Source organism: Mus pahari, chromosome 14 (assembly GCF_900095145.1).
Source record: "Mus pahari chromosome 14, PAHARI_EIJ_v1.1, whole genome shotgun sequence".
Classification (NCBI taxonomy): Eukaryota; Metazoa; Chordata; class Mammalia; order Rodentia; family Muridae; genus Mus; species Mus pahari.
Genome location: NC_034603.1, coordinates 63,939,150 through 63,958,008, shown reverse-complemented (window position 1 = coordinate 63,958,008; position 18,859 = coordinate 63,939,150). Strand labels below are relative to the sequence as shown.

At 43.5% G+C, this 18,859-nt stretch overlaps 1 protein-coding gene across 1 annotated transcript in view; it reads right to left on the bottom strand.

Moving 5' to 3' along the window:
* Skap1 (src kinase associated phosphoprotein 1) overlaps nt 1-18,859 on the bottom strand; it is a 297,239-nt gene that overhangs the window by 223,949 nt on the left and 54,431 nt on the right. The window contains 1 exon segment of the mRNA XM_029546245.1: nt 12,288-12,313. Within this exon segment, the coding sequence (XP_029402105.1) occupies nt 12,288-12,313 (26 nt within the window).

Here is an 18,859-nt window from a genome sequence, read left to right as displayed (position 1 = left end):
AATTTCATTCATGTTTCACCAAGTGATAAGTTGGGAGTTTCTGAGGTTGGAGAAAGAACAGCTTTGTATCAGGTGTAAGGTAATTATTTGCTAGGGTTTCTGTGTTGTTTGTTTTTTATTCTGTGTTTTCATTACCAGCTAATGAGTTTTTCCCCTTAATTCAGAAACAATGGCTTGGCCACTGGAAGTTGGCTTTTGTTGCATTGGATTCAACCAGCTGTTGCTGCTCCATAAACTTTATGGAGAAGTGAATTAAACTGCTAAAAACTTCCATCTACTAATTCAACTCCGAATGGAATCGGAGAAAAATGAACCACAACGTTCCCCTTGCAGGTCTTTGGACAACCCAGTCTAGTTCTGAACCTGCAGGTGCTGTCTGGGTACACAGACAGGACATGGTGACAATTTTACCAAAGAGACGAAAAGAGACAGAAAAACAGATTGAGCATTTAAAAAACTTCAATGAAATACAAGAACAAATAACATAAAACACAAAGACACGTTTTCTGCTCAATATATATATAAAGGCTCGTTAGTTTTTCTCATGTCAGTATAAGTCTGCCGTTTATCTCTCTTCCAATTAATTATGAATGTGCTCTCATAAAATCTGTTTCTCACCTGTAAGCAACTGTGTGTCACATGGTTAAAAAACGTCCTGGCTTTGTTATGACTTTTTTTTTTTTTTTGCATGTCTTTGGGTAATATACAGAAATGGAAACTAGTGTGAAATTATAATTTTGGGTGGTTTTAGTTTTTTGCTGTAACTGCTGTTGACATTAAAAGAGAACAAGAGCTTCTTGCTCCATTTGATATTTAAGAACCCACGAGGCATGTGGCTCCCTCTTTAAACTAATAAATCCTCACTAAAATGCCATAAATAAAGTTTCCTGATCCCAATCCAGTTAGCGTTCATGCTTGGTAGCATTGATATAGCCAGCTCTTCCCAGACCAATTTAACACTAATACAGTTCCCAAAGCTGAACTCTGGTAGTGCCACCAAATTGGCAGCGCTTTGTAACCTTCACCTAAGCCTAAAGAAACGTGCTGGATACGGATGTGACCAGGTACGTGAACTGTTATTCACATGTGAATATATTACCGAGCACACCTGTGACACCAAAGCCAGGGGGAGGGGGATCTGTCAATACTTGCAGTATAAATTATATACCATTTTGCACAAACTCATGCATTAGAAAATGTATGGTGTTTTCCACAGAGCATCTGTGAGGCTTCACCGACTCCTAAATATCCATTTGGACTTGCGTGGTTGGTTCTTGCGATTAATCCACGGACAGTGAAGGTCTCAGATTCTTCTTTGTTCTATGTAGTCTGACTTCTTGCCCATCTTTTCCATCCTACTCTATCCATCCATAACTCAATGTATAAATATTCTCCGCCACCCTCACCCCTCGTCTCCAAGGCCCTGGCAGTGAGTGTAACAGTACCAAATGTCATTAAATCTGCAGAATGAATGAGAGCCATCCGGGTGAAGCGAGCTTCCATTTATTACTGTTTTTAAAGTTGTTCCAACTAGGTCTTCGATGCACAAGTAGGTCTGAGCTTGAGCTTTGAGTGCAAGTTCTATATCCTCTGAATATCTGCTATCTAATTACACGGCCACACTAAGAATCGCGCTAGAATGGAATGGTGTAAGTAGTAAGAAAGAAAAGCAAATTGACGCTCGGAGAACAGTCACTAGGAAACACCTGTGAATCTAGCAATCCAAAGGATATCACAGATTATTAATACTCTCAAGTGAATCAAACTGCGAGCAGAAAGCTGGAGAGGAAAATAGACCCCGTGGAAGCCAGCGGCTAGGACTGTCTTCCAAAGTAGCCCCTCCCCCCGCTTTTAAAGAAAATGGTCCTTTTGTGGTGCAGTTTCTCATTTTAGCCAGTAGGGTGAGCTGCAGTGCATAGCATCAACATAGCTCTTGCAAAAAGGGAAAGAGCAGAAGACAACCATAACAAACAGACTGACAGGTAGAAACAGTGACACAGACAGAAAAGCGTACACAAAGCCAGGGACAGAGCCAGCCAGCCAGCCAGCCAGACAAACGCAGTATGAACTCTTCTGCTCCTGCCCCTGTCACTTCTGGAAAATGCTGAGATCTTTAACCCTGCTTAGATTTTTGGATAAGGGCTCCTGGATGTTAATAAACTGAAGGGCTGGCAGCAACAGACACATCGAGATAATTGTATATGTGACAACACACACTTCATAAAGCAAACTACAGACTGTCACGGGCTGTCCCAGCCTTACACAAGCACACTCCACTGCCTGCAGTTGTTTTCCCTGGAACCAAAATGAAACCTGCTGAGTTAGAATATTTTCACGACCAGTGAGATCTTGACAGAATTTTTAAAAACTGTGTGAACTTGCATTTGGCGGTACACAGATAAACACAAATGTGTTGGTTGTTCAGCCACTAGGCAACCATAACCCAGAATTACTGCTCTGTGGTTGCTTTCTTTGGACCACTCCGATTCTCTGTCCTTCACTCTTACTGTAAGCTATTCAACTTCATTTCAGTATGCAATGATTTGCAGAAGACAGTCAGCTACAATACTGAATGGAACATCTTGCTCTATTCTGAACTTTATACAGGCTCTGGTCTAGGCTCTTCAGGCATAACCCCTGGGACATGTTATTATCCCAAAGATGATACAGATGAAGAAACCGTGATATGGAAATAAAACAACTTGGCAAATTACCCAAAGTTCAGAAGTGACTGGAAGTGGGAAAGCCAGGCTTTGACCCCGCCCTGTCTGAGTCTAAAGCTCCACCCTAACCCACTGACTCCAAGTGCTTTCTAAGCCATGACCATCATGCAGCGGTAAAGAATGCTGAACGACAGCCAGCAACACGAGCTCACGAGAGTAATCAAAATATAAATTATCATTATCCATGGTAGCAGGAGCAATTCCACTCCACATGTGACTGGGAAGGAAGCAGCCTCATTCACGGTTCAAATGTATTGTTCTTCATTGCTGGGATGGCTTTTAAAATACCATTGGTTTTTTTTTTTTTTTTTTTTGGCAAGGATTCCATGCTCACAAACTGTAATACAACTATGTCAGGCCTAGTCAGATCAATATGCAGAATTTTTGAAGCATTTTTCTGTACAATCACATGGAATTATGGGCATTTTGACCCTGCAACACAGAAAACAAGCTCAAGCAGCTCATACTTCAGGGTAGCTTGGAATCTGCCACTTTTCTTCTTGGAATCACCATGCTTTAAGTATTCTAGTAGGAAAGTTGCTTGAAAACATAGAAGCCCACATTTTGTTACTGTTTTTTTTGTTTGTTTGTTTGTTTGTTTGTTTTTTGCAATCCCCGTTCATTCCAGGGTCTATTTTGTTCCATGACTTAGGACATCTCTTGAAACGATCAGGCTAGTTCCATTTCCAGTGTCTTTTGCTAAAAAAGAGTGAGATGGGCTGGAGAGATGGCGCTTGACATTCCTGAAGGAAACCTGAGCTCGGTTCCCAGCATCCACATGGTGGCTCACAACTTCCTGTAACTCTAGTTCCAGGGGATATAGCACCCTCTTCTGGCTTCTGCGGGCTCCTGCATATGCATATAAATTGATGCAGGCTCATACACGTGTATATAAATAATAAATCACTTTAAAAAAAAAAAAAAGAATGAGATACTATTTTCTTCAGGCCACTGCTGGATCTAAGCCCAAGGCATAAGGATGAAACAGTGAACACTAAGGACTGGAGTGTGGGTAAGAGTCAGGAGCCTGAAAATGCGAAGCACCTTTTGACATACAGTAGTTATCTCTGTGACTAATGCAGACCTCCAGTAACCACCAAGGCTGTAATGGAAAACTGACAAGATCCCGACTCCTATGCCCCTACCAAGATCAAACAGAGATTCCTGCTCATGCATGCAACAACGCACCTGTACAGTCGGTCCTTAACAAGCCAGCCCTCTCACAGACAGCATTGTCACCTCGGTGTTCAGTCCCCTGAACCAGAAGTTTCAGATGGAACATCTATCTCCCTATCATTTTTACTGAAGCATCGTTAGCACAAGCAGGGTGTACAAATCTTAAAGGTAAGAGGCATCCGTTGGTTATCCCGCAGCCAGAGGCTTTCTGGTAAAGGAAAGAATATTCCATTGTCTGATCCCTTAAGAGTTAAACCAAACGGGCTGTCAATCACCTAGACAGGAAAGTACCCCACAGGACCCCATCTATTCGAGACACTTTAAAAAATAATATAAGGCCTCAACCCTACACAAAGAACCCTAGGCAGCTAAGGGATGCTGAGAGCTGGAAAAATGATCCTCGCCAGGGAAGAGCACACCAGTTGGTTCTCAGCACCAAACGGTCAGCCCTGAAATAGACATATGAGTAACATGGTACAGACTGAGATGGTTATATTTAGGAATATATTCCGATATATACATACGCATATAACAACAATTGATGAGTACACATATGCACATGCACACTAGATAGATAGATAGATAGATAGATAGATAGATAGATAGATAGATAGACAGACAGACAGACAGGCAGATGGTAGATAGAAAGATAGATAGACAGACAGACAGATGGTAGATAGAAAGATGGTAGAAAGAAGGATAGATAGGTAGACATACAGATAGAGAGATAAATAGATAATAGACAGATGGATAGATAGCCAATAGATATATAATATTTAGATAGATAGATAGATAGATAGATAGATAGATAGATAGATAGATAGATAGATAGATGTAGAATTTAAAACTTCTAATTTTAGGAAGATATTTATGGTTGGTTGGTTGGATGGATGGATGGATGGATGGATGGATGGATGGATGGATGGATTGAGACACAATCCCATCATGTAGCCCAGTCTGGCTTAGAACATCTGATCTCCTGCCTCAGTCCCCCAAGCACTGGGACTGCAGGTGTGTAACACTACATCTGGCCAGAAAACATCTTTTTAGAGATGAGTTACGATCGGTAACCTTTCCAGGCTGGCAAATGCGTATTATATCCAGATCAGCTGACAAAGGCAGAGGGTTCACAAGATTGGTTTTTCCCCTCTTGACCTCAGTAGAGTCAGCAGTAACTGCAAGTTTGATTTTATGCATCATATAAATCTCCTCGCCCATAACATAAATGTCCTTTTTCCTGTTAGTGACACCTCAGCCACCCTGGTTGTGAGCCTCCTGATGGGCATACTGGGAGGCAAAGCTAGGTCCTCTGCAAGGGCAGGAAGTGATCTTAACTGTTGCGCCATCTTTCCAGTATCAAGCTAGGTTTGGTTGTTTTGGGGGATACTTTTTTTTTGTCTCAATATTTTCTACTCCAGAATACACATTTAGAAGGAACATAAAAATCTTGGAATGTATTGACTTCAAAATGGAAAAAAAAAGCTGGGGCTGGAGAGATGGCTCAGTAGTTATGAGCTCTAGACACTCTCCTGGAGGACCCAGGTTCAATTCTCAGCACCCACATGGTGGCTCATTACAGTCTGTAATTCTAGTTACATACGGGGGTCCTCACCTGTCCTCTCTGGGCACCAGGCACGCACATTGTTTCTCTGTCCGAATACAGACATATATCTTCACTTAAAAAAAAAAATCCAATTCTCCTGGACAGTGAGTCAATCACCAAGCAATTAGTAAACTAATTTCAAAGTGAATGATGCCATTCGGAAACCTGAACAGTAGATGCAAAAGAAAGGAAAATATTTGAAAAGGTATCAAAGTTGCGTCTTAACTTCAAAGCCAGCTTGTGTGTGTATCCTCTTCCTACAGATTAATGCGTTAAAAATGCAGCTAATATGGAAAGGTGGGGGGAGTGCCCCCAAAGAAGTCAAGGCATAAAACCTGTCAAGACTGTTGATGCTAAAAGGTTGGACCAACGCCAAAGGCAGGGGCATTAATTCTGAGCGTGTTACCCTCGTTAATCCCCCAGGAGACATAGAAAACATGCTAGAAGAATCCCCTTTAAAAGAGTAGCCTAAGTTAGGACAGTCTATGTCTGTAACCAGTGCCTGTGTTTATAAAACACCAGCATTCCAGGGAGAGTGGTAGAAAGACACTCACCAATAAATTACAACTACTGTAAATGCAGACTTTTTCTTACATTTGCAAACACATCATAAATTTGGACTGTGTTTCTTTGTATAAATCCTTCTTAAGACTGTGCTTAAAGCCCCTTGGCATGGAGGCAGAGAGCATTGTCATAAATAGAACTTAGTAAAGTCATGGCGCACTCCATTAATTTCAAAACACTTCTCCAGGACTTCAAAGGTAATCCTACCCCCATCCCCTCCGTGTAAAGATGGTGTTTCCTCGCTGCTTTCCGGCTCTGCTTCTTGTAGTTGTCAGAGCTACATGTCTCAAGTCCGTGGTGGTCGAGGCTAAGAAGTGCTCTCGTTCCACATGCTTCCGACGTTGTACGAGCAATAAGCCCGTCAGTTGAATGCTCGCTATAGGCTTAGCGGCAAGAATTGTGTTCTCTTGCCCTATGACTGTAAACCTCACAGCAGCCTATGTGTGCTTACAGGGTCCCAGGGTTCGGCTCAGCTGGAGTGGACCAGTTTTATGGAAAGATAAGAAACATTTATTATTAAAGCTCCACACACGCATCTTCGTGCTCAGCTTTATTTTAATATATATAAAATAATCCTTGTTGTCTCTTTAAAGCCCCACTCACTACCACGTGGCAGGCGCTGTTCTCGGGTTATCATGTTATTAGAACTCATGACAGTGAAGCCCATAATAGTGAGACTGTATAGAAGAGCAAATGGATGTTTCCATAAGTTAAAGGGCTTGCCAACCCTCACAGAGCTTTTATGAAGACCTGGGATTCCAATTCAAGTCTGCTTCAAACCCACGTTCTTCCCACTTAGAGCATGAACTTGAAATAAAACAGAGAAAACAGTTCACTGTTTGTGTGATTTTTGCATCTAGCTACATGAACGTATGCAATAATCTACTGGGGCCTCATGATAGAAGTAAAATAACCTTTATGTTTTAGTAAGCCTCAACAGATTCCTTTTGGCAGTTCTGGGGACCAAACCCAGAGCCCGAGCTGCACTAGGCAAGCACTGTACATCTGCAGCCTAAGGATTATAAACAAAAACAGACAAAGGGAGGGCTGGCAAGGCAGCTCAGTGGGTAGAGGTGCTTGCTGGGCAAATCTGGTGATTTGAGTTTGACATGTGGATTTACACACACACACACACACACACACACACACACACACATGCACGCACGCACGCACGCACATACATGCACATATACTCATGCACACACGGACCTATATAAAAGAGGACATGCTCATGCACACATGGACCTATATAAAAGAGGAACTCACTCCATAGAGTTGTTCTCTGACCTCCGCATGTGCTATGGCACATACATGCACACATATATACACACAATACTGAATAAATAAGTCTTTTTTAAAAATAGATTATTTCTTAAAAACATTATTTTATTGGTTGTGTATTGGTATTTTTGCCTGCATGTATACCTGTGTACCATATGTATACATGTATGACCTGGTACAGGCAGAGGCCAGGAGAGGGTGTAGTTTCCCCTGGATGAGAGTTACAGATGGCTTTGAGCCATTATGTGGGTTCTCAGAATGAAATCCCAAACCTTCGGGATAAGAGCAGCTAGTGCTCTTAAACCACTAAGCCATTTCTCTAGCCCTTAAAGGCAATTTCAAAATAATAATTTCAAAATAGTCTCACTGGCTTGCACAAAGTTTTTATTTAAGTATTGTGACATTTGTTTTACACTCTGGGTCCCTGATAGGAAATTCAGCTAATGTTCAAAAAATATTTTTGTGACAATAAATTTTGAACTATATACATTATATCTTCTACATGAAATTTTGATTTATTGCATTAAAACTGTCAATAATTAATTCATCTTGTAAAAAGAGAAAGCAAAACAAAATGAAGGAGATTGGGTTGTGCCATGGTGTAAGATGGATCTTGTCATCAAACTTGAAGGTCAAAGCAGATTGTTGTTTAGACAGCCAGTTAATATCATCTTTTAGATTCTGATGGCTACAGCATGAACAACTCCAAGGCAAACTCCTCACAGCTTTCCTTTGTAACTAAAGGAAAATTTAAATTTAAAACAATGCTTTTTTTGTTGTTGCTGATTTTTTGTTCATTTGTCTGTTTTGGCTGAGTGTGTAGTTCTGTGACATGTGCAAGGCCCTGGACTCAATCTGCAGCATCACACACAATAGTAATAAAGATGGTGAAAGGAAGGACAAGAAGGGGGAGGAGGAGGAAGGGGAGGAGGGAAGAAAGGAGGGAATGGAGGAGGGGCAGGAAGAAGAGGAAGAGGAGGAGGGAAAGGAAGAGGGAGAGGGAGAGGAAGAGGAAGAGGAGGGAGACAAGGAGGAAGGACAGGAGGAAGGAGAAGAAGAGAGACAGGAGGGGGGACAGGAAGAGAGACAGGAGGAGGGAAAGAAGGAGGGACAGGAGGAAGGACAGTAGGAAGAGGGAGAGGAGGAGAGACAGAAAGAAGGAAAGGAGGAGGGACAAGACAGGAAGAAGGGGAGGAGGAGGGGCAGGAAGAGGGGTAGGAGGAAGACAAGAGTAGTGTTCAAAGTAAGCTGGCTTATATTATTGCGATTATCTGAAGTCCTAGAACCAAGCCTTTTCATGTTTCTCAGTGATATTTAACCTCATCAAGAGAATTTTTCTAGGTTGGTGAGATGGCTCAGCAGGTAAGCTTGCTAGCTTGCTGCCAAGTCTGCCAACCTGAGCTCAAACCACCAAACCCACATGGTGGAAGGAAAGAACCCATTCCTGCAAGTTGTCCTCTGACCTCCACCATGGCACGTGTGTGTGGGTATGCATGCACACTGACACACACACACACACACACACACACACACACACACACAGAGTAGAGAAATAGATGGATTAGATAGCAGAATGAATGAATTAAATGAATAGATATTTTTAAAGTACAAAAAAGGAACTGTTCTGTTTATTTTTTCATTGCATTAAAGTAATAATTCTTAGGATTGTATTTTCCTCTTAGATGATATTGTGTAAAAAACAACTTACTCTGAGACTGAAGCATGCCACCTTGCTGAGAAGCTCCTTAAAGCAACTCAGAAAAGCTTCAGGAAGTCCCTGAAACGTACTAGATTCACTAGACCCCTCCCTCCCAGAGGAAATAAGCCAAGCTGCAAACAAGACTCTCAGACAAACTAGGGTGTGAAAAAGATTCAGCCTAGCCAAGCTGACTGGAAGAGGTTTAGACAGACTGAAACACCTAGAAAGAACACTCTCTAACCTGTTGAGATGCCTGCAGGCTGTGCAGTGGGCTCCAGATTCCCAGCTTTTTGAGCTTTCACCATGCTGAGGTGATGCAGTTGTCTTTGAGCCATTTCTGCTCCTGTAAGTAACTCTTCACCCATATTCCTGTAAGTGACCCCAATAAAACTCATGGTTCACAAAGTTAGACTTTGGTGGCATTGATCTCCTTATCTGGGGTGAGTAGACATGTGTGCAGTGCTTCCTGAGGAGTTTGTCACCCACAGATTAATCACTGAGGATGGTGACAGTGGGCCAACAAGGAGAGGGTGAAAATGGATGGGAAGATTTAGTGCCATTATTAAAAACATACTGCTAAAAAAAGCTGAACATGATAGTGCTCACCTATAATCTCAGCCCTGAACATGTTGAGGCAGAAAATTGGCAAGTTCCAGGCTCTCCTGGGCTATGCATTTACTTCAAGTCTAGCCTGACTACATAGTAAGGCCTTTATTCACAAATAAAGTGATTTCTTAAAAATTTTTACTTAACAATATTTTTAGGCTATGTAAAGTATGAGATCATCACCTCTGTCTTTTCACACTGGAGTCATCCCATTATTACTAGCCTTCTAGGGCTTTCCAAATTCTTCTGCTGTGCTGGGCATGGTCACACGCCTTTGATCTCAGCACTTGGGAGGCAGAAACAGGCAGACCTCTGAGTCTGAGGCTAGCCTGGTCTATGTAAACAAACAAACAAGATGTCTGCCAGCCTCTTGCATGCCCCTGTTCTTTTCACCCTGTCCAGGTCATACCTGGGATAGACCAGTTATTATTCCTGTCCATCACAGTCAGTTAAGAACTAATCAAACGACTTCCCTCCCTCACCCCACGTCTGTAGCAGAAGCAAGGCTCTGGGCTTCTGGGTTGGGCATTCCTCAGTTTACTTCCTGATGAGTTTTGCTCTCCGTTTTCCCCGTCATTGTCCTTGAGTGTTGGATGTGCCTGAAGTTCCGCTATCCTAAGACTCTGGTGAGATGTGCCCTGTGTTCAGCTCCAGAGCCTCTTCTATGCTGAGCTCAAAAGTGATTTTCTCCACTCAGTACATGTTTCTGACACTAATTCCTTTCTTCTCCTTAGGAAATTAGTTCTACTCGCTCTCAGCATTCTGCCCATTTCCGACACTTTGCCACCATGCCCTGCCCTCTTTGGGTTTTGGTTAACACTTGTTAAACCCTGAAGTAGAGAGCAAGTCTCTGAATTTGTCTCACAGTCTACCAACCCGACTGCTGCTTTAGGAGGACGCATGGCTTCCTACCGCACCACCTAGGGTCTCAGTGTGGTCATGAGAGTCAGGTGATTACACGGAGCCTGCCCTTAACTAACATGAAACAAAAACAAAACAAAGCAAAAATAACTTTTTAAACATGATTTTTATATTAAAACATGATTCTTGTATTTATGAAATCTAGCTTTTGTTGGGTATGATGTCACGCATCTTTAGTCCCAGCTCTTGGGAAGCAGAAGCTGGGAAAGTTCTGTAAGTTTGAGGCCAGCCCAGACTATAAAGAGAACTTTAGGACAGCCAGAGACACATGAAGAGACCCTGTCTCAAAAAAAATTTTTTTTTGTTTTAATATTTAAAAAAATATTTTTAATTTAAAAATTAAAAATAAAGCTTCTAAAGAAGTCTTACGTGGGCTGAAAATATGTTACATGTGAAGTCCGGAAGTAAAATTGTAGTAAAATTAATACCATTTGGGCTAAAGAGATGGCTCAGTGATAAAGTGCTAACTGTAAACAGGAGGACCCGAGTTCAGATCTCCAGCACCTACTTAACAGCTAGAGTGGGAGGGAATGAACTTCAGGTTCGATAGGAGACCCTGCCTCAGTAAATAAAACAGAAGCCAGCTAAGGAAGACACCCAAGGTTGGTCTCAGGCACTGAGAGACAGACAGGCACTGAGAGACACACAGACAGACACACAGACAGACACACAGACACACACACAGACACAGACACACAGACACACACACACACACACACACACAGACACACACAAACCTAGCACCATCACTGAACTATAAGTTCCTGGAAGCATTAAGACTCAGTTTGATGGGGTACACAGAGCCAGTAAGACAATGAGTGGTCCTGGAAATGGTCTGGAGTTTAAAGGTCGTGGTGCCAACTAATTCATAGAGCGTCCCATAAGCGTGATGCAAAACTCTGCCACTCTCTGAGCAATTGAAAGCCTCCTTGTCTCCTAACTTGGGAGAAGGAACCCCCAGGATGCTGCCGCAGCGGCCATCCTCCACCATCTCAGCAAGGAGGAGGAGAGCGAACCGAGCTGCGCATGCCCGCTCCAAGTAGTGGAAGTTTCAAACATTCCAACTTTGAACCTTTTACAAATGTGTCCTAATCTCATCCTTTATTTTTAATTTTGCACACAGCTGTCTGGTGTGCTTCTCAGAACCGCGCCAGATGCTGGGTTCATCACGAAAAGGCAGGAAAACAATGCTCGGGAAGCAATTAGAAGCTGCGGGGCTGTAGCGAGGCTCATATTAAAATGTGATAGCGCTGTTCTAGTGGGAATTCCAACATGGCTCCAGTTCTGACATTTCTCGGCTGCCAGACAGTCTGTGTGGAAGGACACGGTGACGGAGGATAGAGCACATGAGGATTTATTTCTGGGGCAAATGAAGGATTAGCCGAGTTGGAACTCACCCAAGGATTTTATTATGGACTTGGCCACTGTTGTATTTGAATAGTGCAGGAGCCTGTTGACATCTAACACAACTCAAGGAATGAAGGCACGTTGCTGCTCTGCTTCCGTAAAATAATCCAGCAGCCAGGCCAGGCATGGCGCCTCTCATTGCTGAAATAGCAGGGTGGGGGGGGCCCAGTGGGGTGAAGGTTAATTAAACACTCCACTGACTTTGCTCAGAAATGGCTAGTCACGCTCCGTGGAGAGACTTACAAGATACAGTGAGATCACGGACACATTCTTAATATAAAACTAGTTATGGTTAAGGAGTACTCACCTTGGGGCTGAAAATCCCAACGGTACCTAAAATACAAGAGGGAAGAGAGGAGATCTGTCAAATTTGAACGTTTCAATTTTGGTTAATATACCACATCTGTAAAACGAAAACAAAAAAAAAAAAAGCTTGCTAGACAGTTCTTCGGCAACCAGAGCTTGGCTTTTAAGGAAAGCAGGTTGCCCTTGATGGCTTCAAGATCCTTAATGGCTTACAAGCTGCATCAATGTGCCGCAACGACTAAGCAAAGTGTCTTTTAAAAATTGGGGCTGGGGGGCTGGAGAGGTGGCTCAGTGGTTAAAAGCACTGGCTGCTCTTCCAGAGGACCAGGGTTCAGTTCCCAGCTCACACAGGACCACAACTCCAGTTCGAGGGCTTCTGACACCTTCACATAGATATACACGCAGGCAAAACACCAATGAACATAAAATAAAAATAAATCAAAACAAAACAAAAAATTGAGGATGACCTAGGGAGGAAAGCTCACGGTGGCTCACATCCTGGGCATCACAGCACCATTAACACCACCGGCCTGGGCAGCAAACCCCAGCTGTACTCCTGTGGTTAAACCACCCAGACCCCAGGGCCAAGAACACTTCCTCAGTTTCGTTCACTTCCAAAGTGTACAGGTGAGGTCCGGACCATAGAACCAGAGTTGTCTCACATTTGTAGTGGAGGAGCCAAGAAGTGGAGCAGGCCCGTGTACTTTCGCCTCCCCTCTGACTGTGAAATGGTTGGCCAGAGTGATAACCCTTGAGGTATTAAGCAGTGAACAGCCATGACGGAAGGGACCACTTGTAAATCATTTCTGTGGCACCTGACATACATTTTTCCTCCAACAGAAACAATGTCACTTTATGATGGTTACCCACAAAAGCCTATTTAGTGCCTTCACAGGAAACTTACATTATTCTGTATTGATTTTCCTCTAGGGGCTAGCCGCCCTTCCTCTCAGCTTGGCCCTTCCCATCAGTCCGTGTGCTCTTGTGAAGTGAAGCACACCCTCCCCTCATCCCTTCAGCCTCTCCGTCTCCTGTCCTGTTTTCTTCATGTTAGAGCGCAGTATTCAAACACTTGCTCTCCTCACGTCCTCCCCTTCCCTGGCCTACTCCATCAGGCTCATGGTAACTACGCCTTAATTCTTGGAACAGACATAGAGACTTCCACACCACAAAGCAGGATGGATGTTTTTCTACTCTCATCTCGGTCTCTTGGGAATCCGCATCCGAGCCTTTCTAGGAGGAAAAGTGAACTTTTTAATCAAATTCTTAATCAAATCAACAGGGCCCGTCACTACAGAAGGTTCAGGGAAAGGCCATACTTGGGTAGCAATGGTGTCTTCCAGTGTTGACATGGCTAAAATTAGGTTTGGCTCTATTAGGAAGCCCAGCCTCACAAATAGTCAATTTCTCCACCCCTCCTGAAAATGGAAGCAGTGAGAGCCCAGAGAGGAGGAGGCTGCTTTGAGGGATGTCATTAGTGAAGGTGGCAGAGTCCAAGCAGAAAGCTCGTGTTTGTTTTTCCAGTCCGATCTGATCATTAGGTGAAAGGGAATATAAAATACCAGGCTAGAGAGAGGGCAAAGAAAGGCCAGGATGGTAGAAAAGGGGAGCAGAGAGGTATGGAGCCAGAGATGGGAGGCAGGAAGCTTCAAACATCTGAGAAGAAAGAGTGTCCTCTAGTGTAACACACATTAACACTAGGACCGGCAGACATTTAGGTCAGTTATGTGGAAGGTGTGTGGGACTCTACCTAGCACAGTGCAGCTGACAACTGCACAAAAGTCCTTCCTGGGGAACAGTTGGCTTACTTCTTTCAGTGTCGTGACTGAACACATAACAAGAAGCCATTCACAGAAGGAAACATTGCTTTTGGCTTATCAGTTGAGGGAATACAGACGATTTTGTGAAGGACGACAAGCGGGAGCACAAAGGAAAATGGAGGCACCAAGGCTGCAGAGAACTCGGCATAAGTAGCCAGGGCTGCTGTCTTCCAAGCATCGGCCCCTAGTGCCTTAATTCCACCAGCAGACCTCTTAAAGAATCTGGGACCTCCCCACGGTCTTAGGACACATGAGCCTGTGGAGGACTTTCCATCACACACATCAAAGCCACAACCAAGCCAGCAAATCATCAGGCAGATGAGCACCTTTCCAACTTCCGCTGCTTCCGTCTTCTCGGGAAGCACTGCTCTAGTGCCCGATTCTTCCCGTTATTCATCTTCTAACTAAACAGAAAAGGAAATGAGGGGTCCGGTGACGGCTTGGTAGTTACCAGCACAGGACACTCTTCCAAAGGACCTCGGCTTGATTCACAGCACCCACATGGTGGCTCACAAGCACCTATAGCTTCAACTCCACGTTGAAATGGGTATCACTCTGGCTTCTGGCAGTATCAGGTGTGCTCTTCATACACCGACAGACAGACATGCAGACAAAACACCCATATACATAAAACAACAAAACAAAAAATAACAACAACAACAAAAATGTTGTAAACACACAAGTACATATGTGCAGGCAAAACACCCACACACATAACATAAAATTTAAAAAGAACAATGTAAATACACACACACACACACACACACACACACACACACACACACACGCACGCTTTCCAAAATGTTACTGACAACAATAACAGGACCTTTTCTAAAGAATATTACTCTTATTTGTTGGTCCAGAGGGTTGGGGAAAACAGAGTAACCATGTTTTAGAAGGCTGACTTGGAGCAAACTGTTAAATCATGAGGTGTTATTAGCGACCTCAGCCCTCCTTAGTGCTTCCTTCTCTCTATCCCCGCCCCACCATCTGTTTCCAGTTCCCTCCTCTAGCATGTCCCCGTTTCCTGGTTTCTCTTGTTAGTCAAGAGGATAGACCTTGCGATACGTGTGATATGTTCACCTAGACTGGGGAGTATGTGTCTGCCAATAAGTGTGTTTACCATAAGAAAGTCCTTGGCAGAGAAACAGTCCATTTAACAGGAACAAAGGAAACTGTCTTACACAGTTGACATTAAGAAGCAGAGTCAACTTTATCTTTGATAATACTGTAATTAAACATCTTTGTCAAACTTCCAGTGATAAAGATGTTCAAGCTTGGCAATGTATTGTTACATTAGTTACATAGACCTATATTGTTACATATAGTTACATAGACCTATATTGTTACATATAGTTACATAGACCTATAACACGGGTCCCAGGGGACCAAGGAAGGAGGATCCTATGTATGAGGCCAGCTCAGCTACGTAGCAAGAACCTGTCTTAACAACAAAGGTTAGAGAGATGTCTCAGCAGGTAAGAGACCTGGCTGCTCTTCCAGAGGACCCTAGTTCAATTCCCAGCACCCACATAGTAGTTCACAACTGTCTATAATTTCCACCCCATGGGATCCAATGCCCTCTTCTGACCTCTGCAGCCTCTAGACATGACCATAATGCACCAACATGCAGGCAACAAAATACTCAAGACTATATGCTAAAAAAAAAAAAAAATTTAAAATCCTTAACAAGAGTAACTACAAAAACAAAAATGACAAATAGGTTACAAGGATCTAATTAATGTGCAGTCGGGACTCAGGTTAACATTTTATATAGAACTAGAAATTGCCAAGAGCGTAGATCTGACACATTCTCACAATAAATGCACCTGTGGGTGGGAGGCAGTGGGTGTGCTAATTGACTTGTGAGCTAACCACTTTGGTCATGCATATATGCATATCAAATCATTGGCTTGTACATTTTAAATGTATGTACTATTATTAATTTAAAAAAATCTAGTGAAACTCATGTGTTGAACTTAGTGGAAATAAACATTGCTTCTTCTCCTTCTCCTCCTCTTCCTCCTCCTTCTCCTCCTCCTCCTCCTCCTTCTCCTCCTTCTCCTCCTCCTCCTTTTGCTGCCCTGTCTTTTCTTCCTTTCTTCCTCCTCCAAATATTATTAACACAGTAAGTCTAAGGGAGATTTGCTTTAAAACCCAGGAGCTAACACAGCAAAAACACGCTTACTTCCCACAGAGAACATTTTGTTTTGTTTTGTTTATGAGTCTGGTCTCACCTGGCCCAGGCTAGCCTCAGACTCCCCATGTAGCCAAAGATGGCCTTGACCTACTGATCCCCTACTTCCATTTCCTGGGTGATAGGATTACCAGTGTATACTACTACACTAAGCGCTATGCTGCACAAACCCAGGGCCTTTGTTCATGCTCAGCAGACACTCCACCAACTGAACTATACCCCCAGGCCCAGAGAGCACTTCTAAAAAGAAAGTATAAAATATCAGCCATGTCAACCCTCAAGAAAGGGCCCCAGCCTATTGTCTGCTGGACACATTTAAGGTCTTCATCTTGTCTCATTACACGTATCCTGTGCTTGGTCTTCATCAGAGTCTGGAGAATTCTGTGCTCTTCGGGAAGCATTTAGTTAAACCCAGCCGACATCTTCCAGTTCTTACACTCTGCTCTGGAAACAAAGCTCTTTAAGCCAGAGAGTACAAGCAATCTGGAGCTAAACGCTTTAAACCAAGATATAAAGAGGGGGATGGAAGGAAAGTACATACACGCACGCAGGGGCACACACACACACACACACACACACACACACACACACACACGGAGTTTATGTCTAGCCCAAAACCCTCTGAGACTTTCCTATCAGGCCTGTGCAGAGAGATAACAAACACTTCTTTAATCTTCTCTCTGAACCTTCAGCTTCTATAGGAAAGGGAAGCCATCACTCTTCTGCAATAGCCACACTCAGCCTCACCAGGTCCATGCAAATGGAATTTGGAACTGAGGGGGGGGGGGAGGACGCGTACGGCACGAGCAGAAAGACAATGCTGTGCCACGTTGATGGCGATTATTTTCACATTCAGTCCAAACAAACCTGTCTTCACAAGAAGCTGGTCTGCAGAACAGTCTTTTCATTTTGCATGCAAAGATTAAATTACATGTATGGTTTGGGACTGGAGAGATGACTTGGCCGTGAAGAGCACATGCTGCTCTTCCAAAAGACCCAGGCTCAATTCCCAGCACCCACATGGTGGCTCACAACCATCTGTAACATGAGTCCCAGGGGAGCCAACAACCTTTGGCCGCTGCTGGTATATGGAAATGGTACACAGACCCATAGGCAAGCAAATCGCTTGGATGCATAGAAAGAAAACGAATTTAAAATACATACATTGTATTTTATTTATTTATTTATTTGTTGTTTTTTGAGACAGGGTTTCTCTGTGTAGCCTTGGCTGTCCTGGAACTCACTCTGTAGACCAGGCTGGCCTCGAACTCAGAAATCTGCCTGCCTCTGCCTCCCGAGTGCTGGGATTAAAGGCATGCGCGTGGTATTTTAAATACAGCAAAGTTTGCTGTTCAGGATTTTTAAATTAAAGATGTTAGCAAATGAACTTCAGTTTGAGGACAGATACAGCACACAATTAGAGCTTGTGGTGCTGACGGAAACCGGAGCCCCGGGAGTAACCATACTGGTAGCAATGGTAATAAATGAAACAATGCTAAGATCTGTTCACTGCATAGCCGGGACCTTTGCCCACCTTTTCAGTGTTTTTCTTCCTTTATTAAGCCCATTCTATAAATGATATAAAGAACGAGGCAAACACAGTTTCCAAGCCAAGCATCTCTCTCTCTCTCTCTCTCTCTCTCTCTCTCTCTCTCTCTCTCTCTGTNTGTGTGTGTGTGTGTGTGTGTGTGTGTGTGTGTGTGTAGAGCTCAGGCTGACGTACAGTTCACTATATACCTCAGGCTAACCTTGAACTTACGGAATGAATCCTCTTGCCTATGTGGGATTACAGGTGTGCCAGCATACCCAGTACAGCAGTTGGCTTCTAAACAAGCATTTTAATAGGAAACTGTAAATATGTTCTTCTAAATTGCCACCTTAATTCACAGGATGCACTACTAGATGCCTTCTGAAAATGGAGCAACTGACTCAAAACCATCAGTTTGGGTCGAGGAGAAGCGGTCAGACTCTTGGCCGCAAAAGCCAAGCAATAAACCTGGTTATGGAGAAAAACTACCCAGAGCTTTCCTCTGCTGCCCAGGTCATCAGCCAGGTCCCGTTGCGGGAGGGAGACAGACAACTCAGAGTACCCTAATCTTGTTGAAACTACCTCAGAAGGAAAAAATTATTCCATTTTCTAATTATAATAAAGTAACGTACAAACTCGGCGCTTAATGTATGCTGAGAATTATACTAGGCAGACACTTCACGTATTTTATTGAATCTTTAGAGTAACCTTGAGAAGTCAGTGTATTATTCGCTTCTCGTTTTAAAGCTATGTCTCCCTCCTGCTTCCCTCCTCCATGGTATGCGTTCCCAAGCACCGGGAGGTCAGAAGACAGCTCTTACCTTCCCCCTTTGATTGAAAGGTCTTTTCTCACTTGACTTGGGCTCCAGGCAGCCATGCCCAGGCCTGCCAGCCTGTGTAGCGCAAGCACTCGGGCCCACTGAGCTTCCTCCCCTGCATCCATTCTCTCCATGTTACAGGTGAAAACAAGACTCAGGACTCAGGAAGCCAAACCTTTGAGTAAGATGTCTGAGCCTATAGTGTTAGAA